Source organism: Dermacentor variabilis, chromosome 4, assembly GCF_050947875.1.
Source record: "Dermacentor variabilis isolate Ectoservices chromosome 4, ASM5094787v1, whole genome shotgun sequence".
NCBI lineage: Eukaryota > Metazoa > Arthropoda > Arachnida > Ixodida > Ixodidae > Dermacentor > Dermacentor variabilis.
Window position 1 is genome coordinate 129731781 of NC_134571.1, and position 20369 is coordinate 129752149.

At 48.0% G+C, this 20369-nt stretch overlaps 1 protein-coding gene across 2 annotated transcripts in view; it reads left to right on the forward strand.

Moving 5' to 3' along the window:
* Nucleotides 1-20369, forward strand: part of capt (adenylyl cyclase-associated protein 1) — a 39285-nt gene that overhangs the window by 7989 nt on the left and 10927 nt on the right. Inside the window, exons 1-6 of one of the 2 annotated variants that reach the window (XM_075690331.1) lie at nt 12598-13053; nt 16075-16331; nt 18303-18380; nt 18478-18531; nt 19866-19955; nt 20063-20148. In XM_075690331.1, coding sequence (XP_075546446.1) covers nt 12984-13053; nt 16075-16331; nt 18303-18380; nt 18478-18531; nt 19866-19955; nt 20063-20148 — 635 coding nt within the window. In that variant the 5' untranslated portion in view covers nt 12598-12983. Of the gene's footprint in view, nt 1-12597; nt 13054-16074; nt 16332-18302; nt 18381-18477; nt 18532-19865; nt 19956-20062; nt 20149-20369 lie in introns of those variants that run through there. The other variant, XM_075690332.1, reaches the window with a different exon arrangement.

Genomic DNA, 20369 nt, shown 5'->3' on the forward strand with positions numbered 1-20369 from the left:
GAGTGGAAAGGCAGCGGTAAGAAGCACATTTAAAAAAAGCATGGCATATGGTCATGTTTGTGTTATGAATTAATGCACTGGATTACAAAAAAGGAGCAGCGGGAAATTGCACGTTGAGAGCACCGATAAACATACAGTGCGACGCAACTCGAGAAATAATATTGAAAGGTCAAAGAATTTACAAGAAAAAAAATTCAATCGTCGCGACGGCACATCACAGTCCCCGTAGGCGTCGAAGTCTCTACAACGAAATTACTTTTGAACAGCTTTGATAGCGCCCACGCAACAATGGTTGCTTGTATACTGTCAAATGCTCATATTCTGCGGCCTAACGCTCATGGCATGGTGCGAAAACGCGCGCGCGGAGAAAGCGAAACAGTGCGCGGACAAGCATGCAGACGCGCAGTCGGTCGCTGCGAATCTGCGCGATCGCTGCATTGAGGCTTCGTTCTATTATGCTCCATTTAGTTATACAAACACTATAAGAACATATTTCCCATAGTTTGCTCTCAGCGTTTACCTACCTTTCACGCAAAAAGCCGGCTCGGGAGACCCCATCGCGGCTACCGCGCTCAGTGGCGTTCACGTATTCGCTAAAGAGATAGCGTCTGTAAACGATTGTGTGCTTTCAGTTTGCCCAAGATTATTATTTAGGCAGTAAAAAACTTCTCTCGTTTCGAAAGTACTTACAGAAACGTCCGGGAGAGCTCGCGCGTGGTGTTTTCAGTGAGCGCTGACAGCAAAACCTATGAGGAGCGCGCCGCGTGATCCCTCATACTACGGCAGCGAGGCGCTTCCGATAGATGGCGACTCCGTAACTCCTCGCCGCCAATAACCATCTCGTGGCTCTCCAGCAAATCAGCCCACGTGATCCACACTCTCTCCGGGATCGGCCCACCAAAGCCCCTTAAACTTCGTAAAGTAGCGACACTCTCCTCCTCCACCTTCACTCCTCCTCGTTTCTCTCTTTCACGCTCCCTCCTCGACCGTGGCGCCGCCTACACTGCTCGAGCGTAGCAACGGCGCCAACATGCGCTCCTCGCCACTCCTTAGACGCTTCTCGAGTAAAAATGGCGCTGATGCACGGCGCGAAGGCCCACGTGATGCTATTAGGCCAATAGCGAGAGAGAGAGAGAGAAGGAGATTCTTGAATATGGGAAGGAAAGGTTGGGGTAAAGTGCAGCGCAGTAACTGTCTCTCAGCAGAGGACACCTCAACCGCGCTGCGCAGGGGGTAGGGAATGAAAGTAGGGGGAGAGAAAGAGCACCAGAAACAGCAGCACGCCGCGGAAATGTGATGGAGCTAAAGGCGGTCGGCGAGGCCGACGCGGCGTCGGCCTCGGCCAGAGCGCGCGAGGAGGAGGCGGCGGCATTCTTCAAAGCGTGGCACTACTTTACGATGTGTAAGGGGCTTTACGGCCCACTTTACCCATTTCGTACAGCACTTTTCGTGCAAAATTGGCAACTGGAAACAAGAGTCGCAAGGAGTTGAGAAATTAAGCGATGTACTACGGGAGAGAGCCGAGGCAACAGCCAGACAGAAAGTAAAAGCGAAAATTAACATTTAACTGTTGTTTACGAAAATATTTATGGATCGACATCTTTTTATTTAAAAGGGAAGTAGAGAAAACGCCGCCGGAAGTGGAGAACAATTCCGTGTGTTTTGAATGACGCTTCTACAGTTATCAGTCGAGCCGCCTGACGTAGCCACTTCTCTGCTGTGCTTATGTAGGCGTTTTTCTAACCTTCCGCGGTGGGCGCAGTACGTCTAGAACCGCAGCGTCCTGCGCTCTACGCGGTTGTACGGGACTGGCGGCCACGCATTGTTACGCAGCTTCTCAAATAACAATGCGAGTCGGTTTTGGCACTTGGTAGATCAGTAAACGAGTGATTCAAAAGAACTGTGATTGTACCGCAAATATATATAGCTTTATAATTCTTCCAGAGTTAATTCAAAAGAACGCTACTATAGGCGGACACAACTTAAGTCTGCAGTGAATCCCCGCCCACGCCCTCATACGCCAGCCACTGTTTTTCCGCGAGGCTGCAAATAATTCGTACTTCAAACTTTTCCTGTTACCCAAATAAGGCAGTAACCACAAAAATAAAATTATTAACGCGTAATTTTATACGTCTTCCCTCGCCTATTATAGGCTAACGGTGAAAGCCTAACTCTTTGTTGAACTGAAATGAGACGCTTGCTTCGCTGCAACTGTTTATTGTCAAGTTTAAGTTCAGTTTGCAGTGAAGTTTCATGAGTAAAACGGGGTCAGCAGTGAAATGAACTGTACTGCGGACTTTTGAAGAGTGAAATGCTCAGACTACATACACTCTGTCCATGTCTTTTGCACACCTCATCGCTTTCGCCGGTGAAAAGACTCTTCAAGAATAGCAGACGCTCCGGAGCTACCAAGTACGACGCCATTTTGAAAAGGCCGCGTGACGACGATTTTGTTTGCTTCTGCGATTGGCTAGCGGAGTAACACAACCCCGCGCGGTCCATGTACTTTGGGCCAATTGCTGCTTCTTAAAGTTGTATTCTACTACAGAAATCTTTATTTTACACTTTGTTCGCTGAAACACCCTGTATTGATTCGTTAGCATTACGAGTGTCAAAGTGCAAAAAAGTGTATGTGTGTAATATGTGGGAAGCCGGTCACGGGGTAGAGATAAAGAGGGTATATATATATAAGTGCAAATGAATGAATGTTTGGTTTTTATTGGCGCAAGGGCCAGGTATGGCGAAAGAGCCCCAATATAAGTGCAAATGACGATGATGTGCTCCGTACCACTTGCACTTCGCTCCTCGAAGAGATACAATGTGGTGAACGGCGGTTTGGATTCGGGACCTCAAAGAGGTATCCCAGTAATTGTGAGAGGAATCCTAACGCAGTTCTCTTGCATTATGGCTATATCACCACCGAATTATTTGTATCCTGTACACAAGGTTCGTGAACCGTAGTTCACGTGTTTAGCGATAGGATAAGCACGAGCCCTGCGGGGCTCCGTTGTATATACCGTAATCGTTTCGAGTATTATGTGCGTATACTGCGACCCAACGTTCGTCGAGTAAATTGCTGTTGTCAATTTGCACTTTATAGACGATTTTGCCCTTTAAGTTTAGCGATCCTCTTGTGCCCTTATATGGGGGCCAACGTGCACGGTACATAAAATTATTCGCAACACTCCGCATTCAAATACAGCAGGCAGCGTACGCACGATATAAAAATATAGCGTTACGAGACTACGAGTTATGGTACATTTAAAAATTGGAATGTCCTAGGAGGTCGAGCGCGCTAGCTATATAAGCACTTCCCCGAAGCTTGCAATCGAGGTGCAACACAACTGCAGGGAAGCAACGGTCGTCTTATCACTTACGGACCCCGTCTTGCACTTCCCGTTCCGTTGAAATTCTTCATGCTCTACAGTGCGCGGTACATTTGCGGTGAGTAGGCGCAGTAGACTTTCGCGCTTTCACGCTTATACGACGAGCTACGATTGTGTCACCCGAGTGATTATTATTTTCTTTTTTTGGCGTGGAGAGGGGTATGGTGTCCCCGCGGGGCCATGTGTTCCTTAATTAGGTGTCTGTTATAGTAAACAAAAAATGTTCGTGTAGTTACACGTTTCTGTGGCTATCCCCATGCAGTCTGAAACGGCACCGATCCAGCTGGTGACGCTGGGTAATCTGAGGCGCAACACCTCCGCAGTAACAAAGCCTGTGCTTTCTGGCTGTGACGTCAACTACGTTTCCATTGATGCCGAAAAACAATGGATTGAAAAGAAAGAGTGGATAATTCCGCTAAACTTCACTTGAGGGCTGCGCGTCGAATCTATGGGCTGTCGGCCTTCCCCTGTGACGTCACGACTCAAAACTCGCACGCCTTGCTAGGTGCCGCCGTCTGTTGGTTCGCGTCTCGTCGTACTGGTGGTGCCGTCGATTCTCTGTAGATACATTGTCGCTGTTGCTGCCTAGCATTGCGCTGGCAAGTGGGCAGGCCACCGCTGTATGTATCGCGCATGTCTCGATTCATTGTAGCACGCGCGTCGCTCATCGAGTGACTCCACTGTGCGCCAAGCAGCCAAGCGGAGAAGACCCGACGCGTTCCGCATCGGCCGCCACTGCGACACGCGTCTTGCTCCCAGTGGCGAGAAAGTGCCAGTGTATACTGGATGTATTGCCGATTATGGGCAGCCCGAGAACGAGGCAGTTCCTCTGTAACCGACGACGCCTCCCGTATACCTATATGGAATGCGCAAACGCCAGTCGGAGTTAGTGCCGCTTCGTTCTGTTTTCCTGTCGCGACGGACGCCGGACGTGATCGGAACTGGCCTGTGGCCCAGCACTCGCGAAAGCAGTGACGTCGGCATGCGTTGATGCCGCTGAGAGAAGAGCTCGTAAAACCGTAACCGGTCTCATTCCGTATGACGTATGCCTGTTCTGCGCATTTCAGCTCGCTCGTATACCCGCTGTGGCGACTGAGATCGACTTGGTGAGAACGAGATCGCTTATTCGATATCCGGACGCCTCCGCGTTTCAGTGAAGGTCAAACCGCAAAATTATTCCGGAGCCCTCCACTTACGGCTTGTATGGCAGCCCGTGTTGCTTTGAGGCGTTAATGGCAATCAATCAATCAATCAATCAATCAATCAATCAATCAATCAATCAATCAATCAATCAATCAATCAATCAAATCATTGTCTCGCGTACAGCACATGCGTCGCTTATCAGTGACTCCACTCTGCGCCAAGCGGAGAAAGGAATCAATCTCGCTCTTAGTTGAGCAATGCGGGGAAGACAGCGCTCTCGTTTGCGCGTCGCTCGCGAACATCGAGGATTTGCAGCACTCAACCGCTCGATTCGAAGGAGCTGAGGCCCTCTTGAATCCCGTTGAGGCGCGCAGGCTGCGAAGACCTCCGTTCACGAGTGCTGGTCAGCGACCTCGGAGAGACCATTGCTGCGTCGAAGCGAAAATTGCCACGATTAATTCAATTTACGTTGATTTAGTGAGAGAGCTTGCATGGATTTAGAGCAACACGCTTAATGTGTAGAAAACTGTATTCTCTGTACCACGCGCTTTTTAAGTTCCAACATTTTATGGCTCGCGATAACGAGATTATTGCACTTTGTCCAAGTTAGAATCTTTCTTTTTGTGAAACGAAGACTTACGTTGGAAAGGTAGCCTCGGTTCCATTCTGCGGTAGGGTTTTTCTGATTCACATAAGAATTTTAGTTCAAACTCCTCGCGGGCAAGCGAGCGCGTTGAGACGCTTGGCGCCTTTTAATTTGGACAAGGTAGACGAGAGCTTGCGCGGACGAGGAGCGCGCGGATAACACAGGCTTCCGAGAGCCAGGGTGACGTGGCGTCGCGACGATGCCCTCTCCCCTGACGCATCGCGCGGCGCGCGCTATTGCGGCAGCAGGTGTTCCCTTTCCACCGCTCTGCTCAGTCAAGACGCTCTCGTGACGTGGCGTCGCAGGCAGTGGGAACTTCATCATCATCATCATCAGCCTGGTTACGCCCACTGCAGGGCAGAGGCCTCTCCCATACTTCTCCAACTACCCCGGTCATGTACTAATTGTGGCCATGTTGTCCCTGCAAACTTCTTAATGCCATCCGCCCACCTAACTTTCTGCCGTCCCCTGCTACGCTTCCCTTCCCTTGGAATCTAGTCCGTAACCCTTAATGACCATCGGTTATCTTCCCTCCTCATTATACATGTCCTGCCCATTTCTTTTATTGATTTCAACTAAGATGTCATGAACTCGCGTTTGTTCCCTCACCCAATCTGCTAAGAGCAGATTGGGTGAAGGAACAGTGAAGGGCAGGTAAGTGGGAACTTACCTGCCCTTTTGCTTCCACAGACGACAGACGCTGGCTTTGTCGGTCAATGGGCCATTTGGCACTTTCGCATCAAAAATGATATCTCGGACCCCTTTTGCGACTGTCCTTATATGAACACGTCCAGCTGATTCATCCACTGCATTGGCGGCGTCACGCTTTCACGCTAGGCTGGCGCATCGGCCATAGTATAAACGGGGAGTATTTCAGAGAGCAGGTGCAATTAGAGAGAGTAGTGCTAGAATTAGTTTCCCCAGACTAGCCTTACACAGCTCGCTGTGCGCGCTCTCGCGCGCTTGCTACCTTAACGTACCATAGGAAACAGAATGCGGATGAAGGAGCCTTGAAAACCCAAGCTCAACTCATTTCGGGGCTCAGAAAAGGCACAAAAGAAGTGCACACTCCGAGTCACCATTCTTCACTATACCACAAGAACGAGCTCGGAATGCAATATGAATGTAATTTCGAATTTATTATTATAATACACACAATATAGGGGTGGCCATACAGGGTTCAATATAGGCTCAATCTTGCCGCTTGAAATAAATTATTGGAATATGTTTTTTTTTTCAGTACTAGATTTGTCAGTCCTACGAGGGCATTCGATAAAATTTTAATGAAAATCGACGAATATTGTTTTTTTAAACGGCCTTAAATTGGTCCATTTTCGCTACTTTTGCAATTTTGGCGTTTTCAGGATTTTATTATTAAATAAGTACGTAGCGTAGCTGCACATTTGTTTTTTGCGTTAGTTTGCAGGAAAGTATTTGAAGATTTCTCAGAATATATTTTTAGTTTCGTCACTTTAGCGAAAATGGCCCCACAAAGCAACTGATCTCAGGGTCAGTGGTTGCGGCGTCAGTGAGAAAACCAAAGTTTGGCAATTAAAAGAACATACTGTGAGCTACATAAGTCTAAGTTTCCTTGCACCAGTAGCTTTAATTGTTTAAAATTACAAAATATATGTTTGACGGTGTACCATGTTTAATCTCGGAGCGGTAAGTCTTCGAACTTGTAAAATCTGCAAGTCGCAAGAACTTTCTTCTCCACTTTCAGGGAATCACAATTTTCTTGCTGGAAATCCGCGCTGTGGCTCACAAAACAAACATTGATTCCTTTCTAGCAACATTTTCGCTAAAACCAAAAAATAGTCGGGACTCCTAAGTCTATCCTTATCTAAACACACCCTTCCGTAGACCCTCGCGTAAAGGAGTCAAAGGGACTGCAAGATAAACTTAATGGTTTGGGAAATGGTGGTGTAGCGTTAAGGCATTATACGAGGTGTGTCAGTGAAGGCTGCTTCAAGTTAAATTATTTTATTATGGGAGAAATTGAAATGGGGGGGGGGGCTTATTTTAGCCAAGTTTAATGTAATGGGAGACACCAACAATTGTGCGATAATCGGCAATAAACTCATTGTATCGAATTTTCACCAATTAACGAAGTCGCAACAGTAACACATATGAAGCCCTGCCAGTGCTGAAGGCATGTCTGCTGAGCGGGAATTCTCGCCACCATGCAAATTCGCAGCGAGATGCATTAGCGCGTTCTTCTCTACGAACGGTTCGCTCTTGCCACGAAGCGGAGTACGCCGCCGCTCCACTTTTACTAATCTGACCTAAATGCATATGCACTTAGGGCAAAAAACACAAGTTTCGAATAAAGCGATAATTCGAATAAGGTAACTTCGCTGTAGCGAGTTTGCGTTCTCACGATGGGGGAGACGAGCGGAAGATATTGTGCGAAATGACTGTCTCTTCGGAACACGCCTGCGCGTTTGTAACCAGACAACAAAGTTTGGCACGCAACAAAGAGCTGTGGGACGATGTCCTCCGCGACGGACCTCCCGAGGTCCTCCGAGCTGTGATACAACGGGCTCGAAACATCGCCGGAATCATCTTAGGGACCCTGGACTGAGGGTTCTTCCCACACTGCTCTCGCCATTCAAATATTATTATTAATAAAGATGTTTCACTCTCTCAAAACAACAGCGAAATCAATGCGAGTACGCCGCTTTTGCTTGCTACTTCCTTTGCTGTGTTGAGTATTACTACGAAAGTCCCCCGTTAATCTGGACAGCCCATAATTTGAGCGCATGCATGCAAGCCACCTTCATGTCGGCGGTGGGTGCCGGGCCACAGCGCTGGCCCGTCGCGACGAATGAATCAGAGCCAGACTGGCCCCATATACACGCGAATTGTTGCGCAGTCTTGCAGTCTCGCTCGCTCGCTTCCGCTCGGCGTCATCGGCTCTGTCGTGTGAAGCGCGCCCACTCTTCGTCGCACGTTGGTGCTGCCCTTTCGACCTTGAACGCCGGATTCCGGCTAGACGAGTGGTCGCCTAGCTTGTGTGCGGTGTGGAACACGCTGACGACGCGTTGGGATTACGAGGTCGTATACTTGGCGATTTTTTTTTTCTTTCTTTTTGACGGGCAGCTCCGGCCGGCTGTATTGTATCGCTATAGCAAGTCGCCGGGCTTCTCTCGAAGCGCATTGTACGAGTCGACCACGGGGGAATGCGCCGCCGTTGCACGCGTTAAAGTGTGCGGCCGAGTATAGCGACGTTCGCACACGCAAGACTTCCTGTCGAGGCATCGTGCGAGCAGGACGCGCGGTTTTTACCGGCGGAAATAACGCGCGCGCGCATCGTCGGCGCTTCGTCACAACAGCGCGTCGACAAAGCAGACCGCTACGCCAGCTTTGGAGGTTCTGGAAGCGGCGAGCCGTTCCGCAAGGGCTGCACATTCTTCGTGGAAGGCCCGTCGACGAAGCGACGTGAAAGGTGCGACGACCCCCTTTCCTCTCATACTCACCCGAGGGAGACGACTTGGGGGGTGGGCTTCCCTGAGCTGCAGCCTTACGCCGACGGCACCGTATTGCCTGCCGTACTGTAGAAGACGTGCGGGCGGAGTCGAGCAGTGTTGTAGACGACGTGAAGCGAGATGTTTTGAAAACTCTCGCTGATATCTGCGAATATTCTTCGGTGACGTAGCCTTCGTAATTGTTCCACTTCTTCGGCGACGTAATCTCACTTCTTTTTTTTTCCTCTAAGAGGACGTCGTGCTACGCGAGGCAGCTTTCGGTGTACACTGGTTGAACGAGCTCAGCGTAAGGTCGTGCGACCTTGTAAAGTATGCTGCAGACCATGGAACGCGAGCGAGAACGAAGCGGGCTTCTCGTTTGTCTGTTGGTCGATTTTTCGCGCACAATCTTATGTGAGGCTGCCAGGCAACACGTGATATATGCCGTACAGTGCGAAGCTGAACGAACGTTGGAGCATTTGCACCTTCGCAGCACAAAGGTAGCAGAAAAGTTTGCACATGAAATACTGACGAGCAAACGGTATTGTTTTGAAAGTCGCAACCACTTTGCTGTTGCCGATTTCGCCTGGTTCAGGAACTTGTCTGTATAAAAGTAGCTCGAAGCAATTACCCTCACCCTCCCACCCCTTTTGTCCTTTCACCATCCAAATGCTTCAAACGGTACGTTCCGAGACGTATTAGCTCAACTTGTCCACGAACGGTATCTTTCTTTTTTTTCCGCAAAGCTTGACGCTACATTCGTAAGAGCGTAGATCAGGCCCACATTCGCAAACTTTACGAAAACATCACCATCGCGACTCCGTTGTCATTCCGCACCAACGTGGCCGGTTTCGGAAGCCCCCACCGTGGCTGAGAAGAGCAGACGAGAGGGAGAGAGAGAGAGATGGGGGAGACAAATGAAAAGCCACATCTGGCAGCAGTGTTTCCGCTCGGGACATCTTTCTTTCCAGTTCTCCTTTCTCCTCTGGCTTAACCGTGTCAAATGCGCAAGGACGAGGAAAGGCGGCTTCTTTTCACGCGGGGTCAGGTCGTCTGCTGGCCTTGCAGTAGTGCCGGACGGCGACTTGCGTACATGCGACTCCGGGCAGATTGCGCTTTGTCTTGCGCCGCAAGAAGGCTTCCTGCCTTCTTGCGTGCCGTTCGTTTTTTGTCGCCGCTTCTGCGGGCTTCGTCTCCTCCGTGCCGATGGAGCTCATGGAGGATGTCTGCTTCGCCGTCGGCGGAACCCCCGGAGAGGATTTAATTAAATCAAATTACGCTTGGATAAAGTGTCTTTCACCTCAAGTTACGTGGCCCTGCGGGCCGGGGAAGGCGGGATACACTACGACCTTTCGGTATAGGAAGTCGGAATGGGGCTTCGATGTCGTAGGTCAAAGGTCGACGCTGACGACGTGCTGCCCCCCTGCGCGAACAAAAGGTTCCGAGGGCTATGGCGTACCAGGGCCTTGTGGGGGTTGTCGATTCTCGGAGATCACCGTTCGAAGTAACGTCAGCCCGAGTATCATCGCCTCCTTGATTGTTCTTTTGTACCATTATATCGTTTAAACCCTCACCCACATACAGTCCCATTCCTGTTGCCCACGTGTGAAACATTTTTCGTAGAAGTGGAATGGAGGAAGGCAGACTGTTAGCATGCAGTGCGCGTGTCGTGAATGCGTGAGAGGAGAGTCCATACCTGACACATATATTTCTCCAACCCTGAAAGGAAAAAATGTGGAGGACGCTTAAGCTTCGCCTTTAAGAGTGGAAAGCGATATCATTCAAAAACCCCTGACTGCTTTTCATGCTTCCCGGCAACTGTAGCTTATGTAACCGTAACATTTACCGGGAAACGCTGGCGACGAACGCTATGTACGAAGGCAAGCTTTGTGGTAGAAACGCGGCCTCTTGCGTGGGTCGATCTCCTGTTATTGTTCATGTTATGTTTGTGTAGAACAGCTCACATAAAATACATGCACTGATGGTTTTCTCTTTTTCATTACATTTGCTTGTGGGCTACCGGTCTCAAAATTCCGATGAATAACTTTGTAAATTAAAAATTAAATTATGGGGTTTTACGTGCCAAAACCACTTTCTGATTATGAGGCACGCCGTAGCGGAGGACTCCGGAAATTTGGACCACCTGGGGTTCTTTAACGTGCGCCTAAATCTAAGTACGCGGGTGTTTTCGCATTTCGCCCCCATCGAAATGCGGCCGCCGTGGCCGGGATTCGATCCCGCGACCTCGTGCAACTTTGTAAACAACGAAAGGCAAGTTATGAGCAACTTTGGTGGTGGAAGAGTGGTTCGGTATGCGTGGTACGGAATTTGGTACGAAATGTCTTTTGCCGAAGCGACGTCCGACGACGCTGGACACAGACGCCGGATTTTCTGCGACACGGGGCCCTTAACGTTGTCGCGTTAAAATATAATGTTTACGTTATTGCATCACGAAAGACCCAGCAGAGCTTCCGGGTTCAAAATCAAGGCACGATTTCGCGTCAAAGCACTGATTTCACATCAAAGCGTCAACATCGACATTTGTATCAATCTGTGTCCGATTCATTTCCGCTTGACGCGTGAATTCTTGCATGCGATCCCCTGCGAGCCTGTTGCGCAGCTTGGTGTGCACATTTACAAACTGGAACCAGTTTCTTTCACATGCTGCAGAAGAAGGGGGAATCTGCAGTACGCGACAGGCGAGGGGGCTCGAAGTTTGGTTGAAGCAGTCCTTGCCACCACGTAGATGCATCCAGGTGCTTCGCAGGCTCCCAAACTCCTTTTGACTGAACGTTTAGATACGTCGAAAGGAGTCGCATCGCAGCGGAATAATTCTGCGGAGAAGCTCTGTTTTTTCTTTGTTCTTCTCTTTTTCAATTTTATCCTTGTTGAAAAAAAAGAAAGAAACGAAAGAAACCTTTCCTTTCGGAAAGTTTTTTTTTTCGTTTTGTTTTCATGCGCTTACATCTCTACTCTCGAGCACGGTGGAAGATCTCTCGACTGAATGTTTGCGCGTTTCGGTGCTTCTCATTTGCACCGCGTGGGAGCACTCCTGTTGCTCTCGGTAGCAGACGGTCTTTACGGCATTCGCTCGCGTCCAAGGCCAATCGCCGCATTTAGCGGTTGCCTACACGACTGACGCTTGCGTGAGTAATTTCCGGTAACCAGTACAACGCACACGATTCACTAAGCGTCGTTAACCAGGCAAGCTAACGCAGACAAACACACGTTCTCAATCGCGAAGAGCGCAACGATATTTTCATTTGAAACAAGCGTGTTTTGTTTACCGTTTAGTGTGAAGTTGTTGTGAATTCTTTTTACTAGTACTTGCATTGAAGAAGGAATTAAAACAAGCTCAACATTCTTTTTCATATATATGATGCATGCACAAGTGGCAATAACGGCCAGGCAAGGCAAGAGCGCGTGAAAATGGGCTATTACGTCATTTTACGTAAGTGTTCTGTTCTTGGCGGTCTGTTGCGGTGCACCACGCTTGCAAACATTCGTCATTCGTGGGTAGGAGGCTCGCTTGACGCCCCAGAATAGCGCTCACAGCTGGAGGCATGAGAGGGGGCGGCCGCTGGGGCAAAGCGCACCAGCTCAGTCTACGAGGTCGCCCGTGTATTCGTTAAAGCGCGCGCCGAACCGTCCCGGTTTTAGCAGACGTGCCCGATTATTGGGAAGCCGCGAGCAAAACGAATAACACTGGCCCCAGTAAGAAAACCGGGTTTTAGGTCTTGAAAAAAAGTTGGAGAAGCTTCGTCGGGGTGAGCAACTCTACGATGCCGTTGGAAGAGCAAAAGAACTCGCGCGGCGACACGCGTCCTCCTCTCCCGCGTTTTGTTTTTTGATATACCGGTTTCGTCGTCTTTTGCGCGCGTGCATCAGCAGCCGCAGCAACGGGCGGCGCTGGGAGCGTCGCGGCGGCGGAAGCTCTGCTTGTGTGTATTTCGGGAAGGATGTCCCCCCTCCCCCCTCATGCCAAGCATCGTGTGCGCGCGCTCCCCGAGGTAGCGGATCGCTGGCTGCTTGGGGGACCCGACGTTTGGCTCGCAGCGGCAGCACCAGCGAAGCATCTCTTCGCCGTGGTTTTGTGAACGTTCCTCCCGGCGTCCACGACCCTGCTGCGAAGCGAACGTCCCCGCTTTACGGCGAAGGGATCGCTCGCGCCCTTGACGAGTGGAAACAGGTCTGCCTGCCCGCTGGTCGTTTCGCTGCGAGCGCTGCTGCTGCTGCTGCCTCGTTCCGAACGTTCCGCTCGCCGTGCTGCCGCCGGTGTTGGTCGTACCTCCACAGAGCGTCCCGCCCTGCCGCCGCCGCCGCCAGACTTTGTTTGGATAGATGTCTGAAGACCGTCTCAACACTGTGCTCACTCGGCTCGCGGGACTTCGAGTGGCTCGCGATCACCTCGGTAAGCGTTTTCGAACGTCGGCAACGCTCTCGGCGGCGCTTCGCGATCGTTTAGACGAACCGTAGCTTTTTTTCGTATTTCACGCTGACAGGCGCGCCGAAATGTCGTCTGCTCCCTCCGGGCCGGCTTTCCCGCCTGCAGTCGTTAGGCCGGTCTCTGACGGACGGCACGGCACGTTTGATTGCGAAGCCGGTTGAGTCACAGCGTATTTTTCTTAGGTGTGGGTGGCGACGCGTTGTTAGCCACATTTTTTTTTTTCCTTCTCGTCGCCGGACCAATTTCCAGCAATTTTCGGATCCTACTCTGCAACGCCTATCGATGCGGCTGGGTGATCACTCGGGCGTTGCGGTTGCCTCCGCCTTCCTGGAGCATGAACTAGTTTAAATAATGCGCATCGTTAGAAGTGTTTCTTTCTCTTCTTACGATCTTCGCTGTCTGTTGCGTGTCGTGTCTATTTTGGACTGGCACTTGCTCCCACCCTTTGCACCTGAACTTGGATGCTGCTGCGCGCTGGGCGCTGTCTGGAAGACACAGACCCCGCCCCCGCGTTCTTATTTTCCTTTTTTTCACCCCCAACTGCGCGTTGTTTGGGGCTGAGCAGGCCATCGAGATTTTACTGCTGGGTGCGAGTTTATTTTATTGTTTTGCCCTGTCCCTTGGAACGGAGCCTGTGCGCATTGTGGAGGGCCAAGTCGAGCAGCAGGTGGCGATGACGGATCTTGAGTTTTGCTTTTGCTCAAAGCTCGCCCTTCTTTCGGCACGGACATCGACGTTGTGGGGGCGGATACAGCTGTTTGTGTACGGGCACAAAGCGCGTTTTACCTTGCAGCTGTGTTGCACTCACTGCGTTTCAACTTTGTCGTGCTGGCATATCTGATCAAGCTTTTTAATTAGCCGGAGATCTCACTGCTTCGTTCTTGTAATAATTAGCCATTTTTCGCAGATTGCTATAGCTGTCAGAGCTATGTAGTGCGTTTGGGTTCTCGTAACCGGCAACCCCAGACTATGTACATTCGGCTCGAAATATATTTTGTGATACTCGATAAAAAACTGTAGTGCGTTAGTTGCCTTAGCAACAGCTGACCCCATCTGTCACCACATGAAACTGCTTACAAGTTTGGTCCAAAATACTTGTATAGATTGCGTCTCTCTCTCCTTCTGTCCTTTTTGTTTTTTTCCCCCACGAGCATACCTTGGAGCAGGAAATGAGTGTTGTTGGGTGTGGCACCCAGATCATTTAGTTTTGGCTTCTTGATCAGGGCAGGGGTTCCAAACTTCTCAAAAAATCCTTGAACTACCAGAAAGTTTGAAGCAACCCTGTGTCCAGGCTTCCTAAATGTAAGCGAAGAAAATGCAGAAGAATGACCTTTTAAAGATTTACACTCTGTCATTAGAATGATCAGGCGGAGTTCATTACATGAAAATTAAAACGAATGCAGTAGGGAACAAGCCGAACATTTTGCGCAGAAGCACTGTCATAAACAAGAACGTGCTCAATACCCTAAATATTCTTGTATGGTCGAAGTTCTTGAACGCTATTCAGAAAAACATGGACAAAGCTGGTCATCATGACTAGAGCTTCATTCCTCTAACCAATCACGCTGATAGCTTTCATGCTTTTCATCCCTCTTTCAAGGAGAAGTATGCGTCCAAGTGATATTGGGCTGCCACGGGCCACCTACAAGTTTACCTAGTAAACAGGCCCACAAAGTTGGGAATGCATGTAAAACTAATGTTTAATTAGGAACAAGAAAGTGCTAAGGGTGCCAAGCCAGAAAAAAGAAAAATCACTTTTGTCTAAAGCTGCAGTACCACAATCTTTTGTGCAGCAAGAATTGCAGTGTTGGGGCAATATCAGTTGCAGTGAGTACTCAGGTGCATGCTGCCAGTCTGTGCATTGCTTGCACCAGATTGTCGCACATGCACTAGCATCATGCTAGGGGCATTGTCAAAGTCCTTGGCAGTTTCGCTCATTCGCATCTCCAACTCTTAGCAGCACATTCTGATGTTTTTACACCATCTCACTTTGCGCCTTGAGAATTTCACTAATTTTGTCTTGCTTCTTTGTTGCCTAGAAATATTTTTTCGATATGACCAGCTGAAAATGCCATCAGTTATTTCTTGCAAACAGATTGTTTGTTATAACCATTGTTATGCTTGACAAGGCACAGCTTCCAGTCTCATCATATTGTTTACTTAAGGGTTGCTTTGGCGTCATGGTTTGTTAGTACATTGGCATCGGCCAGGATGTCTGCGGCTATGGATTGAATCCTGTTGTCATCAGTGTTTTGTTAGTTTTTTTTAAGTTTGTCATTTGACAAACTGCTCGTGTTGCAACTCCCTAACAGCTTCAATCACTGTCAGCCCTTTATAATTTGAGGTATCGCTGTTGACACCGCTACAAGTGGCTGGAGAATCCTACATGTGATTAAGTAAAAAAACAGAGCCCAAAAATATTTATTATGATGACTATCCACAGGACAGTGCTAAGTTCGGGTTGCATGAATGGTCAGTACTGTACCAGCGGTGGAGGTAAGGCAGGAAAGGGCAGGGAAGGTGGCATTAATTCTGGTGAACATAGAATGTAAGTAAAGATACAGAAAAATGCAGATGTTTAATAGAGTGAGCCAGACAGACAATTCTCAATATATTTAGCTTCCAGAGTCTTCACTGAACTCTGTTGAGAAATTTTGCTTCAGTACTTGAAACTTACTCTTATCTGCCAAAGCCATTGCCTTGAACCTTTGAGTAATGGGTAGCTTATTTTCTGCAGTTGTGTTGTATACCCTGAAGGGGATAATTATAATTAACAAAAAACAAAATTCTTGTCAATTAGTTATTTGCACATTGATTTGTTGTGCAAGTTGTGTTTGTCTTTAAAGATTTTGATGGTGATTTGGCACTGCTGGTGTGTCCTCCGCTACATAATCCTTGTGCATGTCGATTTTTCTCCTACTATGATGAGCAACCAACCTGTCCAACTTTGAGGAACAAGTGAGTCATGCCTCTTGAACCTTGCAGGCAGTGTGACAACCATGTCAGTCCCGGAGTTGGCTGCGCTGGTGGACCGCCTGGAGCAGGTGGCCTTCCGGCTGGAGCGCTGTGAGGGTCAGGCCTTTGGAGGAGGCGGGGGCTCTCCCGCAGCACGCCTTCTGCAGCGTGGCACCTCAGTGGAGCTGGTGTCGGCCTCGGTGCAGGGCTTTGAGGCGCTACTTAAAGGGCCTGTGCAGGCCTACATGACCCTCAGCCGCACCATTGGAGGAGATGTCCAGGCTCACGTGGGTACCCATCACTGCATCCACATCTGCTCAGCTGCTTGCCAATGATATTGGTAGAAATTAGCCACGTGTGTGTGTGTGTGTGTGTGTGTGTGTGTGTGTGTGTGTGTGTGTGTGTGTGTGTGTGTGTGTGTGTGTGTGTGTGTGTGTGTGTGTGCGTGTGGATTTGTGTGTGTAGCGTTGCCACTGCAATGTTGTTGAGGAAGTGCTAACCCATGGACACTTTCTGCTAGGTAGCAGGTATATTGTAAGAATTCTTTTCACTCAGTTCCATTTCTTTCTTGTCATCCGCCACTCGTGACCAGCCAATGCTGGTGATAACATAGATCAAGCTCTGCTGTAGACCACTGATGAAGCGAAAAAAAATGCTGGAATAGAATTCTTACATTATCCCAGCCAAGGTGTCGTGCACATATTATTGCACATATCCATTTTTTTTCTGGGTTATGAGGAGTAGTTGCTAAGAAGGGTAAGGATAATCTCTTGTATGGGCACTGTAACTGTCACTCAGGGTGGACCTCTGGAGTCCTCCGCCACAGAAGAGGCATCAGCACTCAGCTAGTCCAGGCCATATCTCCCACAGGAATTGATGCCAAACCTGTTTAGCTTTCTTGGCCAGCTAGTGTTGGAGTAGACTCAAGATTGAAAGGGCAAAGCTCGGGACGAAATGGTCTTTTTACACTGGTTCATAATGAATAATTTGATGGAAGAAGTTCTTCATATATGTCTGCCTTTCAGTCCAACTGTCAGTCTGCAGGATAGCTGGCTACAGTGGATCACAAGTTTGCTCAAATTTTCATTTTATTGTGCTTAGGTTTGGTGATCTGATGAGTACCAGTGTATTCAGCATGACATGGCCACTGAATTTGCACTCTTGCACTTTGGTTTGTGCATTCTTTTGTAACTGGAAGAATGTTGCACATCTTACACACGCTTATGGTTAGGAGTGCTAGGATACGATGCTAGGGCACAATGGGGTGTGCAGTGCTGGGAAGAGTGAAGTGTGAATGAAGAGTAGTGGTTGTTAGAGCAGGACAAGCCATTGTGGGATTAAATTACTTGCAATAGAGGCATAATTATAATTCATTGCATTTCACAATCTATTTTTTGCTGAGGAAGGAATTTGATGGTATTTTAGCCACTGTCTTCACTAACAAAAGGCTAGTTTTATTGTACTAGTTTTAGTTTAGTGAAGTACTAGTTTTTATTCATAGACAGCAATGCTACTTCCACCATCAAAGCCTGGGACCAGAAATTGCTGCTGGTGAGAATGTTTTTCATGACAGAGCAGATCTTAGTTAAGGAGCGAAGAAGCTTTACGTGTGTTTGCATCTACGGCTTTCAGCTCGAGTGGGTTGCCACTAAAACAAAAAAGACTTTTTTAAATGCTGCACAGGGAACAGTTAGAACTCTGTGAACAGCATTCCGATCTTTCATCATCATGAAATGTAGATTGCTTAGAGTGGGGTTGGTGCATATGTCAGGAAAGTCTCCAGCATTGCAGCTGGTGTTTTAATGCGTTCTTGGGGTACTTCGTGCATTTCTTGTCTCATTTACTTTGAGATTGCAATTGAGAAATGAAACACGCTAGTTTTGAGCAAGGCAAGTGTGATTGTAATTGGTTGCATTTTTCTGTAATGTACGCTATATTAAGTTATCAGCAATAGTATATCTATTGTATCACCGACAACATTGCAGTACTAGCTGCTTGGAAGTGGTCAAACAACATTTTAGAACAGCTTTGACTATTTCAATGTTTATATTGCATTTTCATTGCAATTTCATAAATTGGTGAAGTGCATGCTATGCACATTTGTCTTGTACTTGCGAGTCTGTTGCCTTCAGTGCAGCCAAAAGTGAGGCATTTCTAATAAGTACCAGGAAAGCCGCAGGTACATCGACATATGACAGTATTTGCTATAGATCTATGTACATCTGATGTATGTTAATTTTACCCCGCCTAATCAACAGGCAAGCATGGTGGAGAAAGTTCTCCTGACGCAGCGACAGTTCCTTGGTGTCGCGGCCAAGTCTCGACAGCCCGACAAGGTAAAATAAATCCTTAGCTGTTGCGCAGTTCATCTGCATTCCGCATCGTAAGGTTCTGCTACAATACATTCTTTTGCTTTGTTTTTCCGGCACCCAGCATGGCCTTATGACACTTCTGCAGCCAACATCCGAGCAGATCCAGGCAATTCAGGTACCCTCTTTTTTTGTGATCGCCAAACCTAAGAGAACGAAAACATCACGCAAGAGCTTAGAAGAACTCGTAGGTTGGCTGGTTGGCAATCCATCTTGGTAACTTGCTTCAGAGTGCAGGACAACATACTCATATTCACAGATGCACTCGCACACACAAACACCCCAAGAAAGGATGCCCCCTCTCTTTTTCACACAAGAGTGTGTGTGTGAAAAGTGAGTGTCCTTCCTTTGTTTGTTTGTTTGTGTGTGTGCGTGCGTGTATGTGAAAGTGTTCTCTAGCGTCCTGAAGCAAGTTACCAACATCACAGGCTCTTCTAAGCCAGCCAAGACTGATGGAAATGTGCTGGTTGGTTGTAGTACCTTTAAAGTGTGCTGTAAAGGCTACGAAAACTGGCTAGGACACTTTATAGTTTCATAAGCCTTACAGAACACAAATTATTTTCCTTTGTCTATGGAAATCAGTTTGCCTTTCTTAGCCTTGCAGCTTGAAATGTATGGCATATTTGGGGCCAATTATAGCTCTTGTTGCTTAGCATGCAAGCATGAGAGCTCAAAAAAAGAAAAGTTTGGCCTTGACCCAAAGGGCAGAGTCGAAACTACACTGGGGAAACCAAAAAAAAAAAAAAAAAGATGAAGAAAGGTTACTCAGGTGTCTTTGCTGTCAAGATAAGGAGAGGGCCATGTTCGTCACAGTGCATGGCAGTGCAGATAAGATAACACCAGAGTTGTCAAAGGCTGTTCTTGCACTGCATGTAGCATTACTTACTGTTCGCATCCGGAACTGGAAATTTACTGGCTGTGGTGCCTCAGTGGCTATGACCTTCTACTGCTGAGCAAAAGGTCACAGGTTTGACTCCCTTCTATGGTGGCCACATCACTCTGAAGTGCAAAAATGCTGGTGTACTTAGATTTAGGCATATGCTAAAGAATCCCAGGTGGCTGAAATAGCCCTAGAGCTCTTTGCTAATTAAGGCATCCATCGTAACCCACTCTGCACTTTCCAAGAGATTAAACCCAACAATTCAATTTTTTTAACTGTAGATTTTTCAGCATGCGTGCGTGGGGCTTCTCAGTTACTCATTCTCACACACAGACAAAAATGTGCGGAGTGTGTTGTTCATTGTCCTCTTGATACTGCCGCGGAAAAGTGAAGTACTGTTGTAAGGCCATATAAAGGCTGAAATTCTTTATTTAGGCGCCAAAAAGAGAGGGATTGTTTAGTTCCACCTTCTCTATTATACTACGCCGCACTGTGATAGTCAGTTGTATGGCAGCACACTTCGCTTCTCTGGCCTAGCACTTGTTTATCTTTGCCTCGAATCTGTGTTGCAGGATTTCAGGCAGAAGAACCGTACCAGCAAGCTCTTCAACCACCTGTCGGCGATCAGCGAATCCATTCCAGCCCTTGGATGGGTGACAGTCGTAAGTTGTTCTTGTCTTTGCAAGCCGCACGATGTGAGGATGTGTCAATTCTAAATGCGTTTGGGAACAATGTGTGCTAAGGTCCCCCTGCCTGTCATTGCTAACAGGCGCCTGCCCCGGCTCCGTTCATCAAGGAAATGAGCGATGCCTGCCAGTTCTACACCAACAGGGTTCTAGTGGACTACAAGGAAAAGTGAGTTTTTTAATCTATTGCAGAAAGTTCAGGACACTGTGTACAGAGGAGTAGATGTGGAAGCTATTCGTGTTGAGAACTCTAATGATCAAAACATTAATTTTTTTTTCATTTGAATAAAATGTCTAGATGTATGAATATTTGTCTTTATTGACTTGCATGGTATGATTATGTTTAGCTCTTTGTTCTTCCCTCATTTCCCTAGACTATCTGCCAATGAA